This window comes from Prinia subflava, chromosome 23 (genome assembly GCF_021018805.1).
Source record: "Prinia subflava isolate CZ2003 ecotype Zambia chromosome 23, Cam_Psub_1.2, whole genome shotgun sequence".
Classification (NCBI taxonomy): Eukaryota; Metazoa; Chordata; class Aves; order Passeriformes; family Cisticolidae; genus Prinia; species Prinia subflava.
In genome coordinates this window covers 6,404,639-6,428,017 of record NC_086269.1, presented here as the reverse complement: position 1 = coordinate 6,428,017, position 23,379 = coordinate 6,404,639, and the positions used below count along the sequence as shown (strand labels likewise).

The 23,379-nt window shown below is 50.2% G+C and overlaps 1 protein-coding gene across 1 annotated transcript in view; it reads left to right on the top strand.

Moving 5' to 3' along the window:
- PKP1 (plakophilin 1) overlaps nucleotides 1-23,379 on the top strand; it is a 48,486-nt gene that overhangs the window by 13,062 nt on the left and 12,045 nt on the right. Inside the window, 8 exon segments of the mRNA XM_063418349.1 lie at nucleotides 5,963-6,384; nucleotides 14,550-14,694; nucleotides 16,591-16,798; nucleotides 17,463-17,640; nucleotides 19,715-19,829; nucleotides 21,233-21,388; nucleotides 21,492-21,508; nucleotides 21,510-21,663. Of these exon segments, the coding sequence (XP_063274419.1) occupies nucleotides 5,963-6,384; nucleotides 14,550-14,694; nucleotides 16,591-16,798; nucleotides 17,463-17,640; nucleotides 19,715-19,829; nucleotides 21,233-21,388; nucleotides 21,492-21,508; nucleotides 21,510-21,663 (1,395 nt within the window).

The window sequence follows — 23,379 nt, the reverse complement described above, 5'->3', positions numbered from 1 at the left end:
GCCATGGGCAGATTATTCCAATGTTTAACAACCATTTCCATTAAGAAATTCCTCCTGATGTCCAACCTGAACCTCCTCTGGCACACCTTGAGGCTATTTCCTCTTATCCCATCCCTGTTCCCTGGGAGCAGAGCCTGACCCAGCTGCTCAGGACCTCCCCTGTCAGGGAGTTGTGCAGAGCCAGAAGGTTCCCCCTGAGCCTCCTTTTCTTCAGGCCGAGCCCCTTCAGCTTCCTCAGCTGCTCCTGGTGCTCCAGATCCTTCTCCAGCTCCATTCCCTTCCCTGGACAAGCTCCAGCCACTCAGTGTCTCTCTTCCAGGGGTGCCCAGGTGTTACTTTAACAAGGCCTCTGCCAGCAGCCATGCTCTCAGACCAATGAATATTTGCCTGGGTTGGTGGTGCTGTATAAAAGCAGTTACCTGTAGTAATTATATCCATTGTGGCACTAATGAGAATCACATACCGGTGATCCCTCTGCACCAGAGACTCCAGGAAAATTTTTAACCAAAAATCCTCTGAGGAAGAAAGTGTCAGCACTCTCTCTCCCAGGAGCATTACCTGAACAAAAGGTAATCATTGTTGTCCCTGCCTGCCTTTGCCTCTTTGGACAAACCTCTCAGTGTCAGTGGGAGCTTTGTTCCATAAGGATTTCAGGTCAAAATTTGTTGTTTGTTGTGAAGATACATCCAAGCTTAAAAGAAGCCCAAAAGAGAGTAGTTTGGAAAACTTGCCAGAGAAAGCAAAGGTTTAAAGCCACTGCATGCCATTGCTTGGTCAGAGCCTGGTGTCCCTGGGAGGTTTGCATGAAGCTTTAGGCTTTGGAACAGCAAGTTGGACATTACTTTCCTTGGCTAGAACAAACGGAACCAAAGACCTAAATCTCAGTTGAATGAGAAAAAAAGAGATGAAAAATCATGGGGAAAAGCAACTCCTGGGAGAGGTGGGCAGGAGCATTTCAGAAATAGATAAACAATGTATTTGCTGGTTTTGCAATTTTTTCTCCCTGCTACGGAGGGAGCAGCACTCGGAGGGTTTCGCAAGGAGCGTGAGGAGCTCTCCCCACCCAGTACTCAGGGTGGGACCTGCTCAGGTTGCATCTCCTCTGCTTTGCCCTCCAGCCTGGGAGAAACCTGCTCCTGACATGTTTATACGGAGCCCTCACTTCTCTGTCTGCTGCTCTAGAAACAAACAAATTGCAAGGGAAAAAACATCCAGGCAGGTAATGAACTGATGGCGTCCTTAGATGCAGAATCAGAACCACCCAGTTCTCTGGGAGGGCTCTGACGTAGGAAGGCAGAGCTGGATCCACATGCCATTCCTGGGCTGGTGCACCTTGCTCTGTGCTGCTGCTTCTCTGGAAAGTAGGGGAAAGACAGGGACTTTTCCTGCCAAGCAAAAGGGTTTTATGGAAGAAAAAAACAGAAAAGCACTCATGGCTGATGGCTGGGAAAATGCCATTTTGACTTTCTCTTCATAACCAGTTTTATTCCAGCTGAAATAAGAGGTTAAAGACATTTGTTTACCTGTCTCGTGTCTTGGATATTCCACTTGTTCCTAGAACATACTGCAGGCTGAGAACTGCAGATCCACAAATGCTCATTAGTTTAAAGGCAGGTCTATGCTGCTGCCAGGGAGGGAAGCAATTCTTCCCTGGGCTTGACAGAAGCACCAGGACCACCAGTGCTCATCTCCAGTGCCTTTCCTCCCTCCCTGCCTTCCCTGTCTGACTATGAATGAACAGCTCCCAAGGCCTGGCCTCCCACAGATAGACTCATTTCAAAGTGGGGAGAAGAAGTTCAGGCTAAAATTCAGAATGTCAGGTGGCCTGGCTGCATCTGAGCATCCTCCTGCATCCTAAAGCCACAGGGGACAGCCAGGACCTAGAATGCCTGGAATCAGAATCATAGGATCGCAGAAGGGTTTGTGTTGGAAGGGACTCTAAAGATCACATCATTCCACACCCTGCCATGGGCAAGGACACCTTCCACTATCCCACGGTGCTCCAAGCTGCGTCCAACCTGGCCGGGGACGCTTCCAGGCATGGGGCAGCCACAGCTGCTCTGGACAGCCTGTGCCAGGGCCTCACCATCCTCACAGGGAAGAATTTCTCCCCCAAATCCCATCTAACCCTGCCCTCTGGCAGTTTGAAGCCATTCCCTTGTCCTGGCACTCCAGTTCCTGATGAAGGGTGCCTCTCTATCTTCCCTGTAGTCCTTCAGAGCCTGGAAGGTGCTGTGAGGTCTCCACACAACCTTCTTTTCTCCAGGCTGAACATTCCCAGTTGTCCCAGCCTATCTCCACTGAGGAGGTGCTGCAGTCCCCTTATCAGCTTGGTGGCTTCCTCTGGACTTGCTCCAACAATTCCATGTCCTCCTTGTGTTCTGAGCAGCAGAACTGTGCAGAGTATTCCCGGGGGAGTGTCACAAGAGCAGAGTAGATGGAAGAATCCTCTCCCTCCCTGCAGCCCATGCTGGGGGATGAGCCCAGGACATGGATGATTTTCTGGGCTGCCAGAGCACATTGCCAAGGAGTTATGTGCTGGAAGGAAACACCTTCCAAGCTGCTACAACTTCTCATCTTCTGTGTGGAGAAGCCTCAGTGACAGCCTGAGCCCTTCAAAATGCTTCCCACAGTCTGCAGTGCAGAGAGAATCCCTGCCTTTTGTCTCCACCCCACTTTGAGGGACTTCCTGGTCTTTCCCAGCATTTCCCCACACTCCTAAAGGGCAGAGGTGTGGATGGCAAACCATGCACAGACCCATGGGCAGTGGGCAGATGCACTCATGGCATTAGGAAATCTGGGCACTGATGAGGTCTGAAGGCCAGAGACTGATTCTTTCCTTTCACTGCTGCTCTTCTGCACAGGCAGAGCTCCCTGCACACAGAGTGGCATCAGCAGAAGTTGGGAGATGTTGTGAGGTGGCTCTTCAAACCACAGACTGTGTGACAGCATCACCTTCCCCCTCACAGATGGCATCTCTCCAGCCACAGAATGCTTCCCTTCTTCCTTGCTGTGCATCCTGTCTCACTGATGGCTGCAGGGAATTCCATTCTCTTGGCCACATTTGCTCCAGTACTAGAAGTGACAGTCCCTGACTTAGCTGGGTCAGCATCCAACACAGGGATTTATGTTTCAGTGTGGGAAAGCTGCTGTAAGGCACAGACGGGGCACTTTGCCAGGAACAGGAAGGGATCAGGTCAGCCCTGGCCATGCAGGGATTCATAGACTCTTTGGCAAGGTCTGAGGTCCACCAGAGCTGGCAGGAGAATCCTCATCGATCTGGAGCCGTTGGATCAGGCTCCTACTGCAAAAAGGAATTCTGAGATACCAATTAGGTCCGTGCCACTTGAAAGAGATTAAAATGGGCTCAGCCAAGCATCTGGTAGAATCAGCAATAAAAGTCGTGGACTGCCTTTGGTAATGAGCTTCACATCACACGAGAACGATTTTCCCATGAGTTTGCAAAAGGCTCCCCCGCCCTGCTGGGACCTGCTCGGACTTGCAGCCCATGGCTCCTGTGTTGCAGAAAGGTGTCTTTGCAAACAGCTTCGCCCATCTCGGGGCTGCCAAGGAGCAGGACAATGCTACAGCCACTCTAAAACCCAGCAGGAAACCTAGAACCCATGATTCTGTCTCAGTAAACAGAAACATACTCCCCCCTCCCCTCAGTGAGTGCACTGCAGAGCAATTCCCAGCTTTAGATAAACAACAAATTCCTCTTCCAGGCTTCCCTGAGTTGGTTTCAGCAGATGCCTAGGGGCTCCACAGCTCTGCCAAGCTTCTGACAGCTCTAAAGAATAATCCCAGTTTAAACTGACTCATAAAGAGAGCCAGCAGGGCTCACAGCTAACAAGCTGCTCTCTGTCCTGCAGCTGCTGCCAGCAGCTCTACTGAGCACAAAGTCCCACCCTGCACCTTCCCACTGCAGCCCTGTCCATTCCTCACTGTCCCTAGGTTTCTGAACCCAGAAATTGAAATGAGGATGGTTTCACCTCAGAAGGACATATATGGTAGATCATGACTTCATGGAAGTCATGATTTGCTGTTGCTGCATTTGTGCTGCATCCCAAGCAAGCCTGGGATAGAGAGAACTATGTATGTAGCTGTTCTGGATTTTATCCTGGGCAGCAGAGGGCTTGTCCCACTGCCAGAGAGACCCCAAGACTCATCACATTGTACTCTGATGTGCCTCACCCTGGCTCTTCTTTTGACCTGCAATCTGTCCTTCCAAACCCTGGGAGCTCTGCAGGAGGCTCTGAACTCAGCACCAGGTTTGTTCTGTATCCTCTGGAGAACACACAGAGAGTATCTGCTCCCCTTTTGTCCCCTTGCAGCAATTCACCTGTTTAGATGCACACCTGAAGTCTGAAAACTACTTAAATAACAGTGATCTGGGCATCAGCACAGCTGGACTAAAGGGTTTGGTTCCACCCAGGTGGTGCCAGGGAGCCCCTTGGGAAAGGTTTCAGCCATTACCTCTGCAGCTGTCTGGGACACAGCCAAGAGGATACCCTGCATTCCTGAAGATCAGTTTGTTAATGGAAATATTTGGCTTAATTAATTAACATAATGACAATTCTGCAGAGTGTTGGAGGCAGGAATGATGCTGCATGTGCTGGGGCTGGGATGGAGTTAGGGCAGAGCTGAGGGACTTGGGGTGAGCTGGCAGAGGATTCCTATTTCTCTGTCATTGAGTGTTTCTAGGTTAGGAAATATGGATTTTTTTTTTTTTTCAGTGATGTGAACTATTATACCAGGCACAGGCTTGTAACAGTTCCAAGGAAATAATTAGGAGCCAGTGTTGACTTTTCTGTCCCAGCCACAGGGACCCTTGGGTGGCCTTTGCAGAAAGCAGCACCCAAAGTGTCACTGCTTAGAGTTGGATGAAAAACCTAGTTTGATCCAGGAGTCCATGGATGAGCTTTCCCAGGATAATCAAAGGGGGATGGAGGCAAGCAGTTTTATTCCTTAGTTCTTTTTATCCCTATTTGCTGTATGTCTTGGATATGTCCTTACCAGACTGCTGAGGGGATGCAAAGCACAAACTCAGCATCACCAAACAGCACTAAAACTGTTTAATTTATTTTCCTTTCTGGAGTGCACACCTGAATGAGTTGTCTCTCATTTGGACATAATCCTGCAGGCTCTCACAAGCCAGCACTGACATCCCAAAGGTTTAACATTGCAGAAGCAGATTGAATTCAATCCTGGTGTGGCAAACTTGATGCAAATCTGGAGGACTTCTGGTGAAGTGGTGAAGGCATTTTGTACTGATAGCACAGCAGCTATATCCATTTTTTGTTTTGCTAATTGTAGATGGTTTATTTTACCATCTTTTATCCTTTCTTTTTTACTTCCTGTCTTAGTCATTTCAGTTTTTATTGCACATTCCCCATTGTTCCCAGAGCATCCCATTATCTGAGCAGATACTACACGCCTTGTAACTCATAAGCAGATATTCGTTGTCTCCACTTGTTTCTTGGCACAGTTTGATTCAAGAATCCCTTGTTCCTAATTTTTCACTCCCTTTATTTTCTTTCTAAGGAACTAATAGATGGAAGGGGAAGAGAAGAGCATAAGGAAATGAAAAATAAATGCAGGCACTGGTGGAAGGTCAGAATGGGGCATCAAGCTCCATGATGGTGAGAGATGTGCAGTGAGCTCCTGTAGTTACAGGGTGGGTTAGACCCTGTGTGTTGGGAATGACACACTTTCTCTATTGCCAGGGTCACATTTCAGCTTTCAGTTCTATTTTAACCTCCCAGATCCCACATCCTGATCCCCCAGCATCCTTGATATCCAGGTGGGGTTTGGCTCCTTTGTAAGGGCTGCAGGTTGGATAACCTCCCATAAATTTTGGGCACGAAAATGCTTGAGGCTCAGGAAAGCAGTCACAGGCAGCTGGGGCCCAGCGGTGCGCAGCTCAGCTCAGCCCTAACCCGCTGTGTTTGGTGTTTGGTAGCTGTACAACGGGACGCTGAAGCGGGACGCGGAGAGCCGGCGCTACAGCTCCTACAGCCAGATGGAGGGCTGGGCCAGCCGGGCACACGGCAAGCCCCTGTGCAGCCCCCGGGCCGGCAGCGACTACTGCTTCGTGCAGAACATCAAGAGCAGCCGCAGCGAGCCCGACCTGTACTGCGAGCCGCCCCGCGGCACCCTGCGCAAGGCCCACGGCGGCGGCCGCGCCGAGCACAAGGCCACCCTCAACCGCCACAGCATCTACAGCAGCTGCAGCACCCAGCAGGGAAACAGCAGGAGCAGCAAAAAAATGCCGGCACGGGCCCTGTCCTGCCCCTCAAGCAACAAGCCTGACGTGGTCTATGCCCAGCCCGTGACGAGCTGCAAGCAGGACGGGGTCTACGGACAGGCCCAGTCCAGCTCCAAGTAAGTGCTGTGACCCTGAGGGGGTGTGGGCAGTGCTGGGGAGCTCTGCCCACCAGAGCCAGGCACCTGAGCTGCCCTGCAGCTGCTGGAGAGCCCTTACGAGTGCATCCTTCAGCAAAGTGGGTCAGATGAGTCACTCTTAAGGGCTTTATTTTGTTTCCTGGGCTGTGGAGGGGAACTGATAGGACTGGCTCAGTGCAGGTATCTCTGCTGTAGCTCTGTGATATTGGGCAACCCAATTCCTCGGTGTCTGTGGTGGCATTAACCCACAACGATATGAGGATGGGAAGGTGAAGAGCAGAAGGCCTGGTGTGCAGTCAGAGTGTCTCTCCTGGCTGTCCAGCTGTTTCAGTCTAGCAGAAAACGTGCCCAAAATACCCTGTCTTGGAAGGAGTCAGCTCCTGACAGTCTGACTCAGAGCAGAGCAGAGCAGTGGTGTTTCCCTCTCTTCTCTCCACCCAGCCCCTGCTTCATTTGCCCAAAAGGTCTGATTTGGGTTCCAGAAAAAAAACTGAGTCATAAATTGAAATAAATATCCTAATTGGAGTAACCTGACTAATCAGGAAAGAGGACCCAGTGGAAGCTGTTCAATTCCTTCCTCTCCAGAGCATCTGGTCCCATTTGGGATAGGAAATATATAAGAGTGGAGGATGGTCCATCATTTTTGAGCATCAGACCCCTTCTTGTAGATGTTGCCTACAAGCACAGGGCATGTAAAACACAGCAGTAAGCTCAGACCCTCCCAAGGATCTACCTGTGAATGCAGTAGAGCTCCCACTGACAATCACATGGTTTGGGTGATGACTGAACGCTGTCCCAATGCCCTTGCTACCCCCAGCTCTGGAGCACCAACCATGTTCTGTTGCAGTCTTGGGAGAGACTTGGTCTGCACAAACCATAGCCTTGGAAGACTGTGGTTTTCATGTTTTGAACTGCAAAACATTGCAGTGAAAGCTGGAGAAGAAGGAGCTGCAGCTTCCACAAGAGTCTCCAGGGCTGCTGAACCATCATACAGGACTTGCTCTGCACCAGCCCAGAAGCCCCCACAACTTCCTGACAAAGGGGGATTTTTGTCACACAAACCCTAAAAGCTCCCAGACTCATTCCTGGTGGTCCCTGGTCCCAAGGAAAAAATTCCTACTGCAGGATGTGTGTGAGACTCACTTTGTCTTGATTCCCACCAAAGGCCTGAAACTGTTGAGCTGTTGCCCTAAGGAATGATGGAGATACTGAAAAATTCCCCTTCCCTGTCAGCAGCATGAGCCAAACCATGCCCTTTTCCACATCTGAATGTCCCAGGTTACTCTGGCTAAGCCTCCCTCCTTTGGGATTGAGTAGGAGGGTGTGTCCCAGAGCATGGATGCCAAGAAACGTCACTGCCTCATTAGAATGTTATCATGAACTCTTGGCTGCCCATGTGCCCAATTACTCCATGTTTGACACATGCCAAATTAGCCCTGGCCAGCCCAGAGCACTGGTGGCCTTGGCTTGCTGCTGTCAGCAGCTCCGTAAATCCTCTGGGACAGGAACCAGAGATGTTACACAAACTGGAAGTGATTTGTTCTAGGGAATTTCTCACTGAAGAGCAGAAAAGTGTAGTGGGAGGGATGGTAGAATGCCTGAACTTGGGGCTGCAGCTGCCTTCTCCTAGGGAGGACACAGCTTTGGAGCAATGAGTCCTGGCAGGCTCTGGCCAAAGCCATGGTCAAGGGCTTGGTCATGGCTTTGGAGCGGTCACTTGGAGAATGATGGCTTTTTCTGAGAGGAGAACTGCTGTTTTGAGAGGGATCCTCTCCAGCTCTGGCTGCCCTTGGTTAGGGAGTGGCTCCATTTACACACTCCTGGCTTGGGGCACGGCTCATCTGGCAGAACTGGTTCTGCTGTGGAAACCTCACCTCCAAGTCGGGCTCCAAGTTGGGCTTTGAGTTGCGGGCTCATCTGGGGCTGTGTCCCCTGGGGTGAATCTGATGTGGCTGTGGCACATCCCCTGGTCTGCCTGAAGCTCTGCAGAACTGGACTGGTGCAGGGGGCACCTGGTACAGGAGCTGTGCTCAGAGGGGAGGAGGTTGAGAGCAGCAGCTGTACTTAAAGCTTTGGAGACATACAAAGGAGTTGTCCTCTTTGGAAAAATGACTCTTTTGGATGACTCTTAGCCCTCAGACGTGTCTTGCAGGGCACTGTTGGCCTTGCCCTCAGTATGCTCTTGTTGGAGAGGGGCTTCTGAGGTGGATCAGGAACGTGTCTGGACTCTCCTTGCTGTGTAGGGCTATTGTGTCTGGAGAATTCTCCACCTGGAGATTTCAGTCTTCCCTTGGCTCCCCTGATGATGAGTAAGGAGAGTTTTGCTTTTAGGTACCCCATTATTAACCTCCATCTGCAGGGACAGGGCTCAGCTGGGTCACAGCTGCTGCCAGTTCCCAGTTTGGGGCTCTGTCCTTCTATTCTGGTCATTCTCCAAGTGGAGTTTATGCCTTTGTGACATGGAGAAGTCTGTGTTCAGTTTTTGTGCCGCAGATCTCCTGTTTTGGGATATGTTGGATATCTTGTCTGTAGATTTGCAAACAGCCTGCAAGAGCCAGGGGAGGGCTGGATGCTTTCCATACTTTCTGAGGTGATCCATGGAGTGATCTGAAGTGATCCATGGGGTGATTTCCATTGCTGTGAGAAGGATTGCAGTGGAACCTGTGATCCACTGGGTCTGTCTGTGATACAAAACTCTGTTATGCCCATGGACGATGTCAGTACTGGTTCCAGAGCGATGCTTCTCAGGCATCCTCTGCTGTGGATCTGGTCTCCCTGGATGGTGTGAAAGGATAATGGGTCACTGAGTATTCTCAGGTGGTGAAAGTGGTGTGCAGGTATCAAAATTCTGAGTGTACAAGAACTGCCAAACTGTCTGTGCTGAGCAGTTCTGCATTTGGTGACAAAGTTATTTAATTTCTGCAGCTCTTCTTGATCATATGATTGATGCAATTTATTGAACTGGCTTTGGCTGTGTGAGACAGGGAAGAGCTGCCTCTGATAACTGATATTCCTCAGAGTCCTCCCTCTTACAGCAGCAACTCCATCCAAGGCCCCTTTCTTCCAGTTGCCTGAGCAGTGTAACACTGAACTGGTTTTCAGGAAAAGACATTCTATGATTCCCTGATAAACTAAATCATGACGCAGGGGGTTACTCACTCCATGTTATTGGTTCTGGTGATGAAATCTGAGTTCTGCACTGTTTGCCAGATCAGGAGGTTGAACACTATTGAAAACCCATGCAGTTTACTCTCCTCCACCAGCCCTGTTGTCATGATCCTGCCCAGTGAGCAGAGAGGAACCTTCTCATGTCCATTCCATTTCTTCCATGAAGAATTTCTTCACAGAAGGGGTTGTTAAACATTGGAAGAGGCTGCCCAGGGAGTGGTGGAGTCCTCATCCCTAGAGGTGCTCAAGGAACACCTGCATGTGGCACTGAGCACTCTGGGATGGGTGACAAGATGAGATCAATATAAAAACATTAACAGGTGGACCCGATAGTCTCAGAGGTCTTTTCCGATGTCAGTGATTCTGGGATTCTGGTATTCCAGACATACTTCTCTATAACCACTCAGACACCTAAGCCTTGGTAATCATTATGTCATATCTAGATCAACATTTCCAAGCTCAGCACCTCTGGCCTGGGCTCAGACATTCAGGATCATTCTAGTGGCTCCTGCCCAAAGGCTGCTCTCAATGAGCAGCACTCACATTTTGCCAAAATGCAGCTCCCTGGAGTCTAGTAGAGCTGGAGGTATTTTTTTGGTGTCCAGGACTCCCTCTTCTCCACAGAACCCTTCTCCTTCTTGATCTCTTGTGACATGCCCCAGAGCTGCAGCATTTCACCCTTGGAAGCAGCAGTGGTGATTTCAGCAGCTGGTGGAGACCATCCATTATCTGACCACTTTTAACCATTTTCCTCTGCTGGGTGGCACTTGCAGCATGCCCCAGTTGACAGGGTAGCACCCTGAGCAGGCAGCTTTTGGCTAAATTACATGTTGCAATGTTATTGATATTATTGATATTGTTTATGCTCACTCAGGATAAAAGTTTCTACATCCTGCTTGGTCATCAGGGAGCAATGATAAGAAGCAGTAACAAACAATGGGATGTTTAATTCTTCTAGGAAATTTGGAGTCTTTGTGCCCCTCCAACTTGAAGAGGTACAAGAAAGCTGTGTCCACCAATGACTGACATTGTATTAGTTCTGCTTAGAGCTGTTGTACATTGTGCTTCAGGGGCCAGATGGGACAGACGGGGCTGGACAAGGTGGTGGCTGTGATGTCTGTGTCCCTGCAGTGGCCTGAACTGGTCACACCCCTTCAGGAGATTCCTCTCTCTGAGCTGAGGTGCCCAGTGGCCAATGGGGCTGAATTTGGAGACAGATCCCTGAGACAGACCCTAACAAAGCCAACACCTCTTGCTGATCTCAGGGAACCCCAGATGTCTGAGCTGGAGACATGGCTGAGAGCCCAGACTCATCCCACCCCTGGAGAAGGATTGGGGGTGTTCTCCTTTGGGAGCATGGAATGGGGAGCTGGGTGTCTGCAGACAGTCCCTGGCTGAGGGTTTGCTGATCTGGATCAGGAGCCTTTAATGGCCACCTGCAAACCCACACTTACCTTTGGCCCCATTGGGAGATGTGGATGCTCTTCCCTTTGGAGTTCTCTGTGAGTGGAGGAAGAGACTGAAACAGCTCATTAGAGACCATGGGGAAGTGAGTGTCTCTCCAGGCACCTGGGAATCTGTAACATCTCAGAGCTGCTCTGTCAGAGGTCGTGGATGCCTCAGCTGGCATCTGTGGAGGGGGCAGTAAAGAATGGGGCAATCCTTTGGGATTTCTCAGTGTCACATTTGGCTCGGGTGACAGTGACCTGGCCCCAGCTGAGCTGCTGCAGTCTCTATGCTGTGGCTGAAGCTCAGGGACAGTGTGTCCCCTACAACCGTTCCCTCCTGCAAACAGAGAGAAGGACAGGAGTTATTGAAATAATCAGAAAAGGTACCAAGGGTGTTTTCTGATCCATCTCTTATCTTCTAGGATAATTAAAGGAGATCAATATCAAAACATTAATTCTTCAGGGCTAAGCCATGCAGTGAAAGCAGAACTGAGTACAATGAAAGGCACCTTCATTTTGGTTTGTTTTTATTTGGGATAGAATGCTGGGATGTGCTGAACACTGTTTTGAGAGGCTACTCTGATTTTATTCATGAACAATGGAATTTGTTAAGAGTTTTCTGGCTTCCTCCTCTCTTTAGACTCGTAGTCCTAACAAGCCAGACAGAAATTTAGATGGGAATTAGCACAAAACAATCTGCTCATGAAACGTGAGGAAAATTGCCCTTTTCTGATACTGATCCTCTTCAGTATTTGTTTGCCTTCCATTCCAGAATCTGATCTTCTTTGTCTCTATAGAATCATTTCCAGCTGAGGTCTCTTCCCAGTCTGCTTCTTTCTTGAGGGAGAACAACCTTTGGAGCTCTTCCTACCAGTCACATTGCCCAGGCTGGAGATGGCTCATCCAAGAGTTTCTCTTGAAGCAGGTTGTTGTTCCCACAGTGTGGATCTGATTGGGAATAACCCTGATAGGCTGAGGACAAATCTCCCCTTTTCTGGACTTTGCCAGAGTGGTTTAATTCTCAGATAGGAGAAATCCCTGCTGCTTCCTGGACAGTGTGACTGGGCCTGGCTGCGGACCTGCTGTGAACTTCTGCTAAGGAGACAGCAGGGAAAAGGGAACCTTCCCCATCTTATCCCACAGAACTACACCTGCATCTCCAGTTTTTTCCCAGCTGGAGGAGGGTTTGTTCCTCTGTGGAGTGGATGTGAAGAAAATTGCCCTCCTTGAGCAGCTGGACCAAGTGGACAGCCTTCTGTCTCAGAAAAAAGTACATCTATTCAATAATTATAAAGAAAAATAGATCACTATGATTACATGGCCACTGGCCTGGTATTTTTACCTATCTGCCTCCCTTCCCACACCTCCAGTCCAGGTCCCAATTCCCAAAGGAGAAGCCCCTCACTGGTGTAGGATCCATCAGTTCTCAGCTCAGTCATCCCAGGAGCGTGAAAGAAACCTGAGAGGAAATCACATCCTGGATCCAACCCAAGGATTTCTGGAGCTCTGTAATTTCTATTTTACTTTGTCTTTCCAGTTTTGTGACTCCTTGTTGCAAGTTTAATGGCCGTTCCTTAGTGCCAGGTTTTGGTTCAAACTGATGAAAAAAACCTGATGAAAAGTCTTATGAGAATGTGATGTTTTACTGTAGAAATGAAAGTGGAACGAGGTTCACCCAACCTTAGACATGGAATGCTTAAGGTCCAGCCCCAGACTGTTGTCTCCCGTTCCTGCATACCAAGAGAGGCAGAGGTGTCTCCAGAGGGCAGGGTTTCCTTTCCTAGGAAAAATGTCCAAGACACAAAGGCAAAGTTGGTGGAAGGTTTTTGGAAGCACCAATTGCTTTCCACTGACTCCACAGGTGCTTGAATGAGTGATGCAGGCAGGGTGTAACTTCATGCCAGTGAAAGCAGTGGAGACCAGAGTTCTTCATGCTGCCTTTTGTGTGAAATTCCCTCTGGAATTGTGCATATTATTCCCTGCTCTGTGCTGTGTGGAGGGGAACCTTTGGATTCATAAGCATAAATATTTTATCTCACTATAAGTGCTGCTGGTGGTGACCAAATGTCCTTTCCAGACCTTTATTCTTTACATTTCTTTGGCACAGTCAAAGCAATTCTGTCCATCTCATCCCTGGAAGTGCTACTGTCTTGTGGTGAAATTTAACACTTCAAATATAATGGATTCATTTAAAGAACTTACTAAAACTCCCTGTTCTGTTGGTCTGTGGCATTGTCTGAAGATGAGCAGCCTCTCTACAGAGTCACTCCCTGGTATGACATGTAGCAAAACTGGGTTTAAATAAATGTGGTTTCATCAGATTTCCTTATCTCCAGGAAAAACTCCCCATCAGTTCCAGGGAACATCATCAGCCAGGCACAGCCACAACTTCATTGGCCTGGGAAAGCCCTCACACTTTTGGATTCCATCCACTGCTGCTGAAGCCTTTCCCATTTGTATCCCATCACTGCTGACAGTAAAACCAAACAGGAGTTTGGGTTTGACTCTCCTTAGTCCTGGACTTTACAAATTAATGCAGCCACTGCTGCCATGAGCTGAGGTCCCCATGCAGGCTTTGCAGGATTCAGCTGCAAGGGTGCTAAGAGGAGACAGGAACTTTCAATTACATTAATTTCTATAACTGGAAGCACAGACAAGCTTTTCAGTTCAGACCCCCCTGAAAGTTTGGGCCCTTTTCTAATTTTATGTGGTGAAAACATCACAGATGGTACTGAATAAGAACGAGTCAAAAAGAGCAGGACCTTCACGTTTCTAAACAAGTGGAAGAACCTTCAGATGTTTGTATTTTTCCTGAGGTTCCAGTCTTGCCCCAAGCCAGAGGAATTCATATCCTTCCTCTGGAGTTGCAGGCACATCCTTTACCTCTAACAGGGACGAAGACAGTGGTCAGCCTTTATAAGAGCTTGGAGACAGCCAGTGTGAACATCCCCTGGGAGCAGGATGTCTCAGAGCTGTTATTAGCATTTCATAAAATGCCTGTTTGTCCATCCCATCACTCCAGACAGGCCTTTTCCTGAGGGATCTGCTTGAGCTTCCCCAGACCATCAACTGCTCTCACATTTCTGCTTCCACCACCTATCACATCAAAGGATCCCACACTGTGGGAAAACCACCTGCCTCTGTTACCTTGTCCTCATGACCTGGTGGAAGGTTTCACTCCTGTCCACTCACTCCTTTATTTGAGAAACAGTGAACTGGGTCTCTGTTCATTAAACTTACACTTTGGACATGATCAGACATTCAGCACCTCAACCCAGCTTTCATTTTCTGTCTCCTTTGCTTGTGGATAGACTGGATCTGGAATTTATTACCCTTAGTGTTCACTGTGTCTTTTCCATCCTTTACCATCTCTTTCTTTGAGACAGAGAAATCCACTAGAGGTGCACTGTGTGCTGTATGTGGCAATGTGATAATATTTTATCATTGATTCCTTCCCAATAACTCTTGGTGCTGCCATAGCAGTCTTGGTTGAGCACTCACCCAGTTCCATATTTCTCTTTGACACAGGATCTGTGGTGATGAGATTGACGCTGGCACCATGACCATCCAGAAGGCCATCCAGCTCCTGTGCTCCTCCGATGACAAGTACCAGGCCATGGGGGCTTACTACCTGCAGCACACCTGCTTCCAGGATGAGTCTGCCAAGCAAGAGGTGAGCAGATTCTCCCAGACTCTTCTGCCACGCTGGGGCTGTTGGCACAAAAGAGGGATGGGAATGGTTTTCCTTAGTGCCAGGGATCCATAGGTTCCCTTGGTTTTCATGAGGGTGCTTTATACCTCATTAGTCAGGCTCAGGTATTAATTAAATAGATTTTTCAGCTATTAATGGCCACTTTCTCACAACAGCAGTTGGTCAGGATTTAATGCCTGGAATAATTTCTGGGTAGCAGAGGAGACTGTTCCTGTTGTCACTACGAGCTGCTGTGGCACAGGGGTTTGACAGTGTGGAAGCTGCCATGCAGTGTCCTCTTCTGGGGGCAACTGCACCCAGTTCCACATCAATCTTTCACTGTCTCAGTGCTGCAGAGTCAGAGCCAGACAAAGCTGCTTTAAGTCCCACTGTGACCTTTGCTGAGCATTGGCCAGTGACCCTGCAGCCCTTTGCCAGCCCTTTTCACAGCATTTTTCCAGACTATTTCAGCCACCTGAGCCAATGGGTTAATTAGTGATCATGTACAAAGATAATTTTGCACATCCATAGTGGTGGCTGCCCCATCCTGGGAGTGTCCAAGGCCAGGCCAGGCAGGGTTTGGAGCACCCTGGAACAGTGAAAGGTGTCCCTGGCCATGGAAGGGGGTGGGACAAGATGAGTTTTAAAGTCCTTTCCCACCCAAACCCCTCTGTGATTCTGTGATACTTGACCACAGAGAAGCCCTTCTTATAGTACAGGTTATATTTCTGATGCTCTTACTCCTCAGTTCCTTTGCCAGCATGCGGCAAAGGAGGCAGACTGAAGGATGGATCTGGTGCAGCAAGAATGTCACTGAAGTTTATCCCCACCCTGGATTTACTGAGATGCCAACCCTTTAGAGGTGGCTTTCCCTGTCCTGACACAACAGTGGACCTGGAAGTGGTGGCCTGGTGTGGGACTGTGCCCCTGTGCCCTGGCTGCACCTGGATGAGTGCAGATGCCCAGCTCACGTTTGGGTGGCCCATTGTGGGGTGGCCACACCCTTTGTTACCGTTCAAACCCTCTCTGAGCACTGGGCCGTCCCATCCTTCCCAGAAAGATGTGCCAGAGCAGGTCGGTGACTCATCCCAGCACACGCTTGTTTTCCTTCCCTCCTGAAAGGTGCTCATCCATTGTCCATTGTCAGCAAACCTCAGCCGAGGGGCTGTTTGTGCCAGGATGGGCTCCGGGCGGGATCACGGCTGGTGCAGAGCACATCCCACAGCAGGAACACTCAGCATTTGGAGAGCTCAGCTGCAAGGATTCACTTTCAAAGCTCTGTGTGGTGTCCTGCAGGTCTGGGCTCCCTCCACTGCCTCTGGCTGACCTCGAGGGTGGTGACACTGGCCATGACCATCCCTCTGAGCTCAGCCTGTGATCTCAGGATGCAGATAAATGACCACAGCATGTCATTACATGGCTATAAATGGCCTCAGCATATAGGCAGGGCAGCATTTCCACTCAGTGCAAACTGTGGAGGTGGGTGAAAGTTTGCAGGAGCACATTTCCATCGGCAAAGGACTCTGTCCATGGCCACTACTCACAGACAACCACTCCTGCAGTTTAAGCTTTTGGCTCCAACCTCCAGGCCAGGAGCTTTGTGCCCATGACCTATGGCCTGAAGTAGACTTGTCATCTCTGACCCTCGTTCCCTGGCAGCTCTGCTTCTCCAGCTCCCCCAGGATGGAATGTCTGACCCTTGGCACTGCTGGGGAAGTTCTGGGTGTCCCTGTCCCAACATTGTCCTGTGCTCTGTGCTGATGGCCTGTGTCCGTCCTGGTGCTCCATGCTCATGTCCCATGTCTGTCCCGTGTCTGTCCCGTGTGTCTCCTGGTGCTCCATGCTCATGTCCCATGTCTGTCCCTGTCTCCTGGCCAGGTCTATCGGCTGGGGGGCATTGCCAAGCTCGTGGAGCTGCTCCGCAGCCAGAACCAGAATGTGCAGCGGGCAGCAGCTGGAGCCCTCCGGAACCTGGTGTTCAAGAACCCCACCAACAAGATCGAAACCCGGCGGCAGAACGGGATCAGGGAGTGTGTGAGCCTCCTCCGCAGGACAGGGAACACTGAAATTCAGAAACAGCTCACAGGTAACCAGAGTCTGCTCTGCCCCGCCAGAGTCTGGGCTCCCCTTGCCTGGGTTCCGTAGCCCTGGTGCTACCCTAGCACAGAGAGGGGGTTTTCTGCTCCACTGGCACCAAAGGGTGACCTAAATCAGAAGGCAGAGGAGTTCTGGCCTTTCCCTGTTCCATAAGGGTTACTCACTTCCTTAGTGCCTGTTGGGGAAGCACCTGCCCCAGGTCCCCCTGCCCCGTTATGGTCACCCTGCCATTCCCATGCCTCCCTCACCCTGGCCCCTGTGCTGTTCCCAGGAATGGCCAAGGGAGCTACCAACCCAAGTAGGGTTGGCTGTTGAGGAATCAGTGGGAGTTTTTTGGTGCAGGTCACCCTCAGCTGTGTCCCAATTTTTATGTGCAAGCCTTTCCAAGATCCCTGGAGAGATGCTGTCCCCTGCAACCTAATAAACAGCAATTTTGGGAGGAGGGAGGATGCTTAAATTCCCACTGCCACATGGACCCATCCTGCCTGTCTCCCATAGGGCTGGACAGGGACCGAGGTTTTGGGCAGCCTCTGCACCCTCAGCTCTGAGAGGTGAAGGGAACAAGAATTTTGGTGCTGAAACCACCCCAACCTAAACAAAGTACCTAATGCACATTATCCTGTGCTTGAGCTTGTGTCCCACCTCCTTCCTAGGACTGCTCTGGAATCTCTCCTCCACTGATGAACTAAAAGAAGAGTTGATACAGGAGGCTCTGCCTGTGCTGACAGACTGTGTTATCATCCCTTTCTCGGGCTGGTCTGATGGCAGCTGCAACAGGACACGAGAAATTATCGACCCAGAAGTGTTCTTCAATGCCACAGGGTGTTTGAGGTGAGTCACCAGGCAGGGACTGACTGCAACTTGTGTCTGTGGGCAAAAGCTGAAGCCATCTAAATCCTCTTACAATGAGCTGAATTCATGCTCATTACAACTGTGTTAATGAAAAATTCTCCTTGAGAAAATTTTCCTGACTAAGAGAAGGTGCAAAAAAAAAATACATGTAAAATATTTTCTAGTAGCTTTTTATTTTTAATAATTTTGTTCTTGCTAAGTCTCTTCTCAAAAAAATATGTAAGTTGTTTTGTGCAGTGCTGAAACCCATCAATGTTTAGCTCAGACCAGGAAACTGGGCAGATTTTGCCTTTAGAGGCTTGAGACTTCCAGAGAAAACAAACTGGTTTGGCTTTTGGTGACAAAAATACAGAATTCTCTATGTGGGGAAAACAAGCATTTTCCCACTTCTTCTGATAACTGTTGTAGGACAGAACAGTCCCATTGTCCTGGACGTTCCCTGGCTCATTTCATCAGGAGACTCAGCTACAGGAGGTGCAGACAGAGCCTAGAGTAGTTTATTTTGTTCACGGGAAGCCAGAGCCCTTTTGTAGAGGATCTTCGCCCTGACTTGCTGTTTCTCCTACCTTCCTCCTCCACTTGGATGTGAGCTCCTTGTCTCAATGGGAACAAGTGGGGCAAAAAACCTGCCCTGTATAATGAGGTGCTTTCATCAAGGGAAGCTCTCCCCGAGGGAGGCAGCGCCGGCCGCGCCCTTCCCAGACATGCAGCTTGCAGGAGCTGGAGCTGCTTATGAAACGAGAGGCTGATCATGGCAGGGCCTTTGGAGACCTGAAACCATCAGCCTCTGTGGCTGGGAACCGTGTCTGGGAGATAGGGAGTGCTGTTCCCTCCTTCGCTGTCTTGGAAGGCAGCTCCCCCAAGCTGCTGCAGCTCCAGATGTGTGAGGTACAGTGGGTATGAACTGCTCGAAGCTCTAACTGCTTTAAGGCCATCCCAGCCTATCAACACTATAAAATATTCCATTGAAATGAAGGAAAGACAGTGGCAACAGCTTGTAAAAACTCTGTGGAGTTTAACTGAAGGTAAGCTCTGCCTCCTGAGACTGATCCCAACCCATGGCCTCAGTGTCCAACACCCCAAAGAAGACTAGCAGCTGCAGGTCAGCAAGGGAGCTCCAGAGGCCTGAGGGAGCCAGACTGGGGAGCAGGGAGAGTGAGGGAAGCTGTGAGTTGGATCTAGAGCCCCTGTTCCAAGGACTGAGCCAGGACTGCTTCGAGTCACTGCCCTGCCACATCAGAACACAGGGATGAGAACAGCCCTGGATTTGCCCTGGGCCCAAGCCATTGCTGCTCAAGCATTTCTGGATTGTAGATGAATCCATGTTAATGAGGAGGCTGCAAATCACAGTGAACATCAGATCCAGTTCTGGAGTGCCTGCAGTGAATATCTCACAGCCACTGCCAACCTCTCTTTGTTTTTCATTTGCAAGCTATAAGGCAATAAAATAGGGAAGAAAAAAAAAACCAAAACAACAAAACCCATATCCTGTTACTGGAAAAACTCTGCTACCCTGACAGCTGCCGGTGTCCAGGAACCCATTTCAACCTCACAGATGGGAGGTTGCTCTGTCAGTTGCTCTGGATAGAGCCATTGCTGCTCTCCAGCATCTCCACCCCATTTCCCACACACACATTGCTGCTGACCCTGGGTAGGTCTGTACTTACAGTCCTGTGCACCTTCCTGATGATCACAGCAACCCCAGATGGTCTTTAGCCAGTCTTTGCTTTGGAAACTCCTCTCAGGAGACAGTGTCTGTGTAATGGCACATGCAGAGCCTTTGAGACAACCTCCTGCTGGTGACTGTCCCTAGGAGGGTGTCTTCTGTGCAGAGATTCTTGCAGGACATGTTCCAGGTGAAATCAGTCCTAAAGAGCAACAAGAGAACTGTGCACTGGTGCAGTCTCACTAAAGGCCTCCAGAACAGGAGCAGTTCCTCAGCCTTGCTAAACCTGCTAGAAAATCCCTGAATTCAGTGACAACCATAGCCAGAACAGAGCCCAACTCACCTTCTCTCCTCCTTGTCCCCTGGCGTGCTCGACGGCTTCCTCAGGAACCTGAGCTCTGCGGACATGGGGCGCCAGACCATGAGGAATTACCCTGGCCTCATTGACTCTGTCATGACTTATGCCCAGAACTGCGTGGCCTCCAACCGCCCCGACGACAAGGTACCAGCTGCTGCCCTGGGCTGTCCAGCCCCACAGTTCACAATTGCAACCTTGGGAATGCCCCAAAATCCCTTTCTAACAAACACAGCTGGTGGCTGGAGTCACTGGCTACTCTTGTCCTTCCAAGCCCCAGTGGGATCTGTTGGAGGGTTGTGGGTTCTTGGGGCTCTGGGCCTGAAGTAGAGCTGGGCTTTACAATTTTCCTTTAATAAACACACAGGACCAGTAAATTACTTTGACTCCTGAGTCCCCAGGATCCCTTCCCTTCCCTTCCCTTCCCTTCCCTTCCCTTCCCTTCCCTTCCCTTCCCTTCCCTTCCCTTCCCTTCCCTTCCCTTCCCTTCCCTTCCCTTCCCTTCCCTTCCCTTCCCTTCCCTTCCCTTCCCTTCCCTTCCCTTCCCTTCCCTTCCCTTCCCTTCCCTTCCCTTCCCTTCCCTTCCCTTCCCTTCCCTTCCCTTCCCTTCCCTTCCCTTCCCTTCCCTTCCCTTCCCTTCCCTTCCCTTCCCTTCCCTTCCCTTCCCTTCCCTTCCCTTCCCTTCCCTTCCCTTCCCTTCCCTTCCCTTCCCTTCCCTTCCCTTCCCTTCCCTTCCCTTCCCTTCCCTTCCCTTCCCTTCCCTTCCCTTCCCTTCCCTTCCCTTCCCTTCCCTTCCCTTCCCTTCCCTTCCCTTCCCTTCCCTGTACCATGTTCAGCAGGGAGCCAACAGTTGGCATCTCTCTGCCAGTCCCCTGGCTGTGACTGATGGCTGTGTGTGAACACCACTTGCCTTGGACAAAAAAGTATTTGTAGGCACCTTTCGGATGTAACCCTCAAAGTTACCAAAGTTATTTTGAATTCTCTCTGGATTGAACAAACCCTCTTTTGGGCATGGCTTTTGCAGGAAGCCCCTTTCCAGCAGCACACACAAAACACAGCTCTTTAGAAATGTAACCACAGGTTCTGGTGTTGGTTGTGGGTATCCAGCCAAAATTCTTCCTTGCTCCTCCCATTGGGCACTCTGGCATCCAGGGGAAGGAGGCTTAAAGCCTGTTCTTGGTAAAAAGTGTCACCTGATCTGTAGCTGTGACTCAGAGAGTATCACTGGAAATCACCTCTGGCAAGAGGGGGATTTCAAGATTTGGAATTTCATAGTTTGATCCAGCCACTCTCACGCTCTCTTTTCCTGTTTGCCAACTTGTCTGTGGCAAGTGAGACCTCCCAAGGTTCTCTGGGTCAGCAGCTCACTGATATCCTTCCTTCATGCCGATTTCAGCTCCTTCCCTCCCATCCCTCACTCCCTGAGCCAGGCTAAGGAGCATCCGTGGTGCTAAAAAGCTGATTATGGCCCAGTCCATGTCCTGTTTGGTGCTGCTCCAAAGTTTTCTGCCTAATGTGATGTTTGCATTTTTCTTCTGGGGATGATGCAGTCTGTGGAGAACTGCATCTGCATCCTGCACAACCTCTCCTACCGCCTGGATGCTGAAGTTCCCAACAAATACACCCAGCTCAACCACATGGCCCGGAGCGTTTACATGGACAAAACTCTCACAGGCTGCTTCAACAGCAGGAGTGGGAAAATGGAGGTAGGATGTGCTGCAGAGGGACTGGGAATGCAGTGTTCAGCCCCAGGCAGGGGCTGCAAGGGAAGAGCAGGATCTGAGCTCCCTGTTTCTCATGTCTTTGCAGAATGATGAGTACGGGGTCCCCCGAGGAGGATTTCAAACCCAAAGGCCCCAGCTGGCTCTACCACTCAGATGCCATCCGCACCTACCTGTCCCTGATGGATCAGAGCAAGAAGGATGCCACCCTGGAAGCTTGTGCTGGAGCTCTGCAGAACCTCACTGCGAGCCGAGGGCTGGTAAGAGTTTCCCTCCCCTCCACAGGTGTGCACCCAAATGTGTCAGCACTTGCATGGAATCAGAAAGTCAGTAAGGTTAGGAAGACCTCTAAGGTCACTGATCATCGTCACTTCCCAGCCATGAAAAAGGCAAATGTCCTCCTTAAACCTCGGGGCACCACAACCCCCACAGTCTTTCCATAGTGTTTGATCTAGTGGGATGTTTATTAACTCCAAACTCAGGGTCTCGTGGGGGGCTACAACCAGCATCCCAGGGATCTATCCCAGACGCATACACTGGGTTTCCAAGTTCCCCAGTCTATTGGTCACACTTCCAGTAGGTGCTGGTATTGGCACCCCCCCCAGGGCAGCAGTGAGGGTAAGCCCAGATGTGCACCCGTAGCCAGATGTGATAAGAGGCAGGAGAAGGGCTGAGCCACCGTCTATGCGTGTGCTCCAAGGGGCGGTGGCTGTAATGACAGGGTGGGTTGTGCTGTGGATTGTGGCTTGTCCACACCTCAGAGCTGCCTGTAAAATAGCTGTGACAGATGTCCTGACCTGTGGGCATGGCAGCGTGGAGGTGCCAGGGGCTGGATGATGCTGTGGCACTGAGAGGGACACATCACAACTGTGGCTCTGTGGGCCCACGTCACTGCCCTGGGCACGTCCTTGCAAGCTGCCTCCCCTGGGACAGCCCCTGACTTGTCTGTTTGTGCTCAACTCCATCAATCTCAATTTAAATAAGATGGATGGGGAGATAAAAGAGATAATGATTCCCTAGGCAGGAGAGGCATGTCACCAGTGGGGAGTGTCCCACCCAGAGACACAGATGACTCACATGGAGCCTTCCCTGCTGGGATGGCATTAACCTGCCAGCTCTGATCTCCTTTTGTCACAACGATTTCCATGCTAAATAATTGGGAACCTTGACTTTTGGCAATTTAACTAAGCAGTGCCACGAATCAGAATGTGGAGAGAGGCTGTCATGTATGGGTAGAGCTGGTCAGAGAAACAGGGCTGGAGTTTTGTGCTCCAGGGAAAGGAAAATTTCAGCAATCAACAAGATTGCACAAGGGACAAGCAACCAAACCCATCTCTGACAGTGCTGCAGCAACTTAATTCAGCCTCTTGGAATGGAATGGCTGAAATTTGTCTGGATGTGCAGAAGTGGCTCCTTCCCTCAAGGGTCTCATTCCAGCTCAGAGCTGGAGCTGGATTTGCTGAGTTTGCTGTCATTTGATGGAAAGGGAATCTGGGGATGATCTGCTTATGGAGCTTGCTGTGATCTTTCAGCTCACAGAGGATTGGTCTGAATGTCCTTCAACAGCACTTCACACACCCCAGTCTTGCTGGTGTGAATGTGGAACAGAGCACATGTTTTCCAGCCCCTTCTCTCCATTCCCATGTCACTGCTGATGGACATATGTCTCCAGCAGCCTTTCTGGTGAGGCAGTACCTGAGAAGTTCCGTTTAAGCTCTGTCAATAAGGGCAGTTTACTCAGGGGATGTGCTTGAACTCATCTGCCCTGGCTGCATCCTGAGGCCTTCTACATTTACAAGCACAAGATCACATCTAAGATGAATATTTTTAGTCCTCAGATTGTTTTTTAAAGCCATCCATTATATGTTTCTGCTCACCAACAGCCCACTGTGGCATGGCAGGGAGTTGTGAAGGGCCAGGCCAGGGAGCTGCCAGGGCGTTGTGAAGGGCGAGGGCAAAATGGACATGAAAGTAAA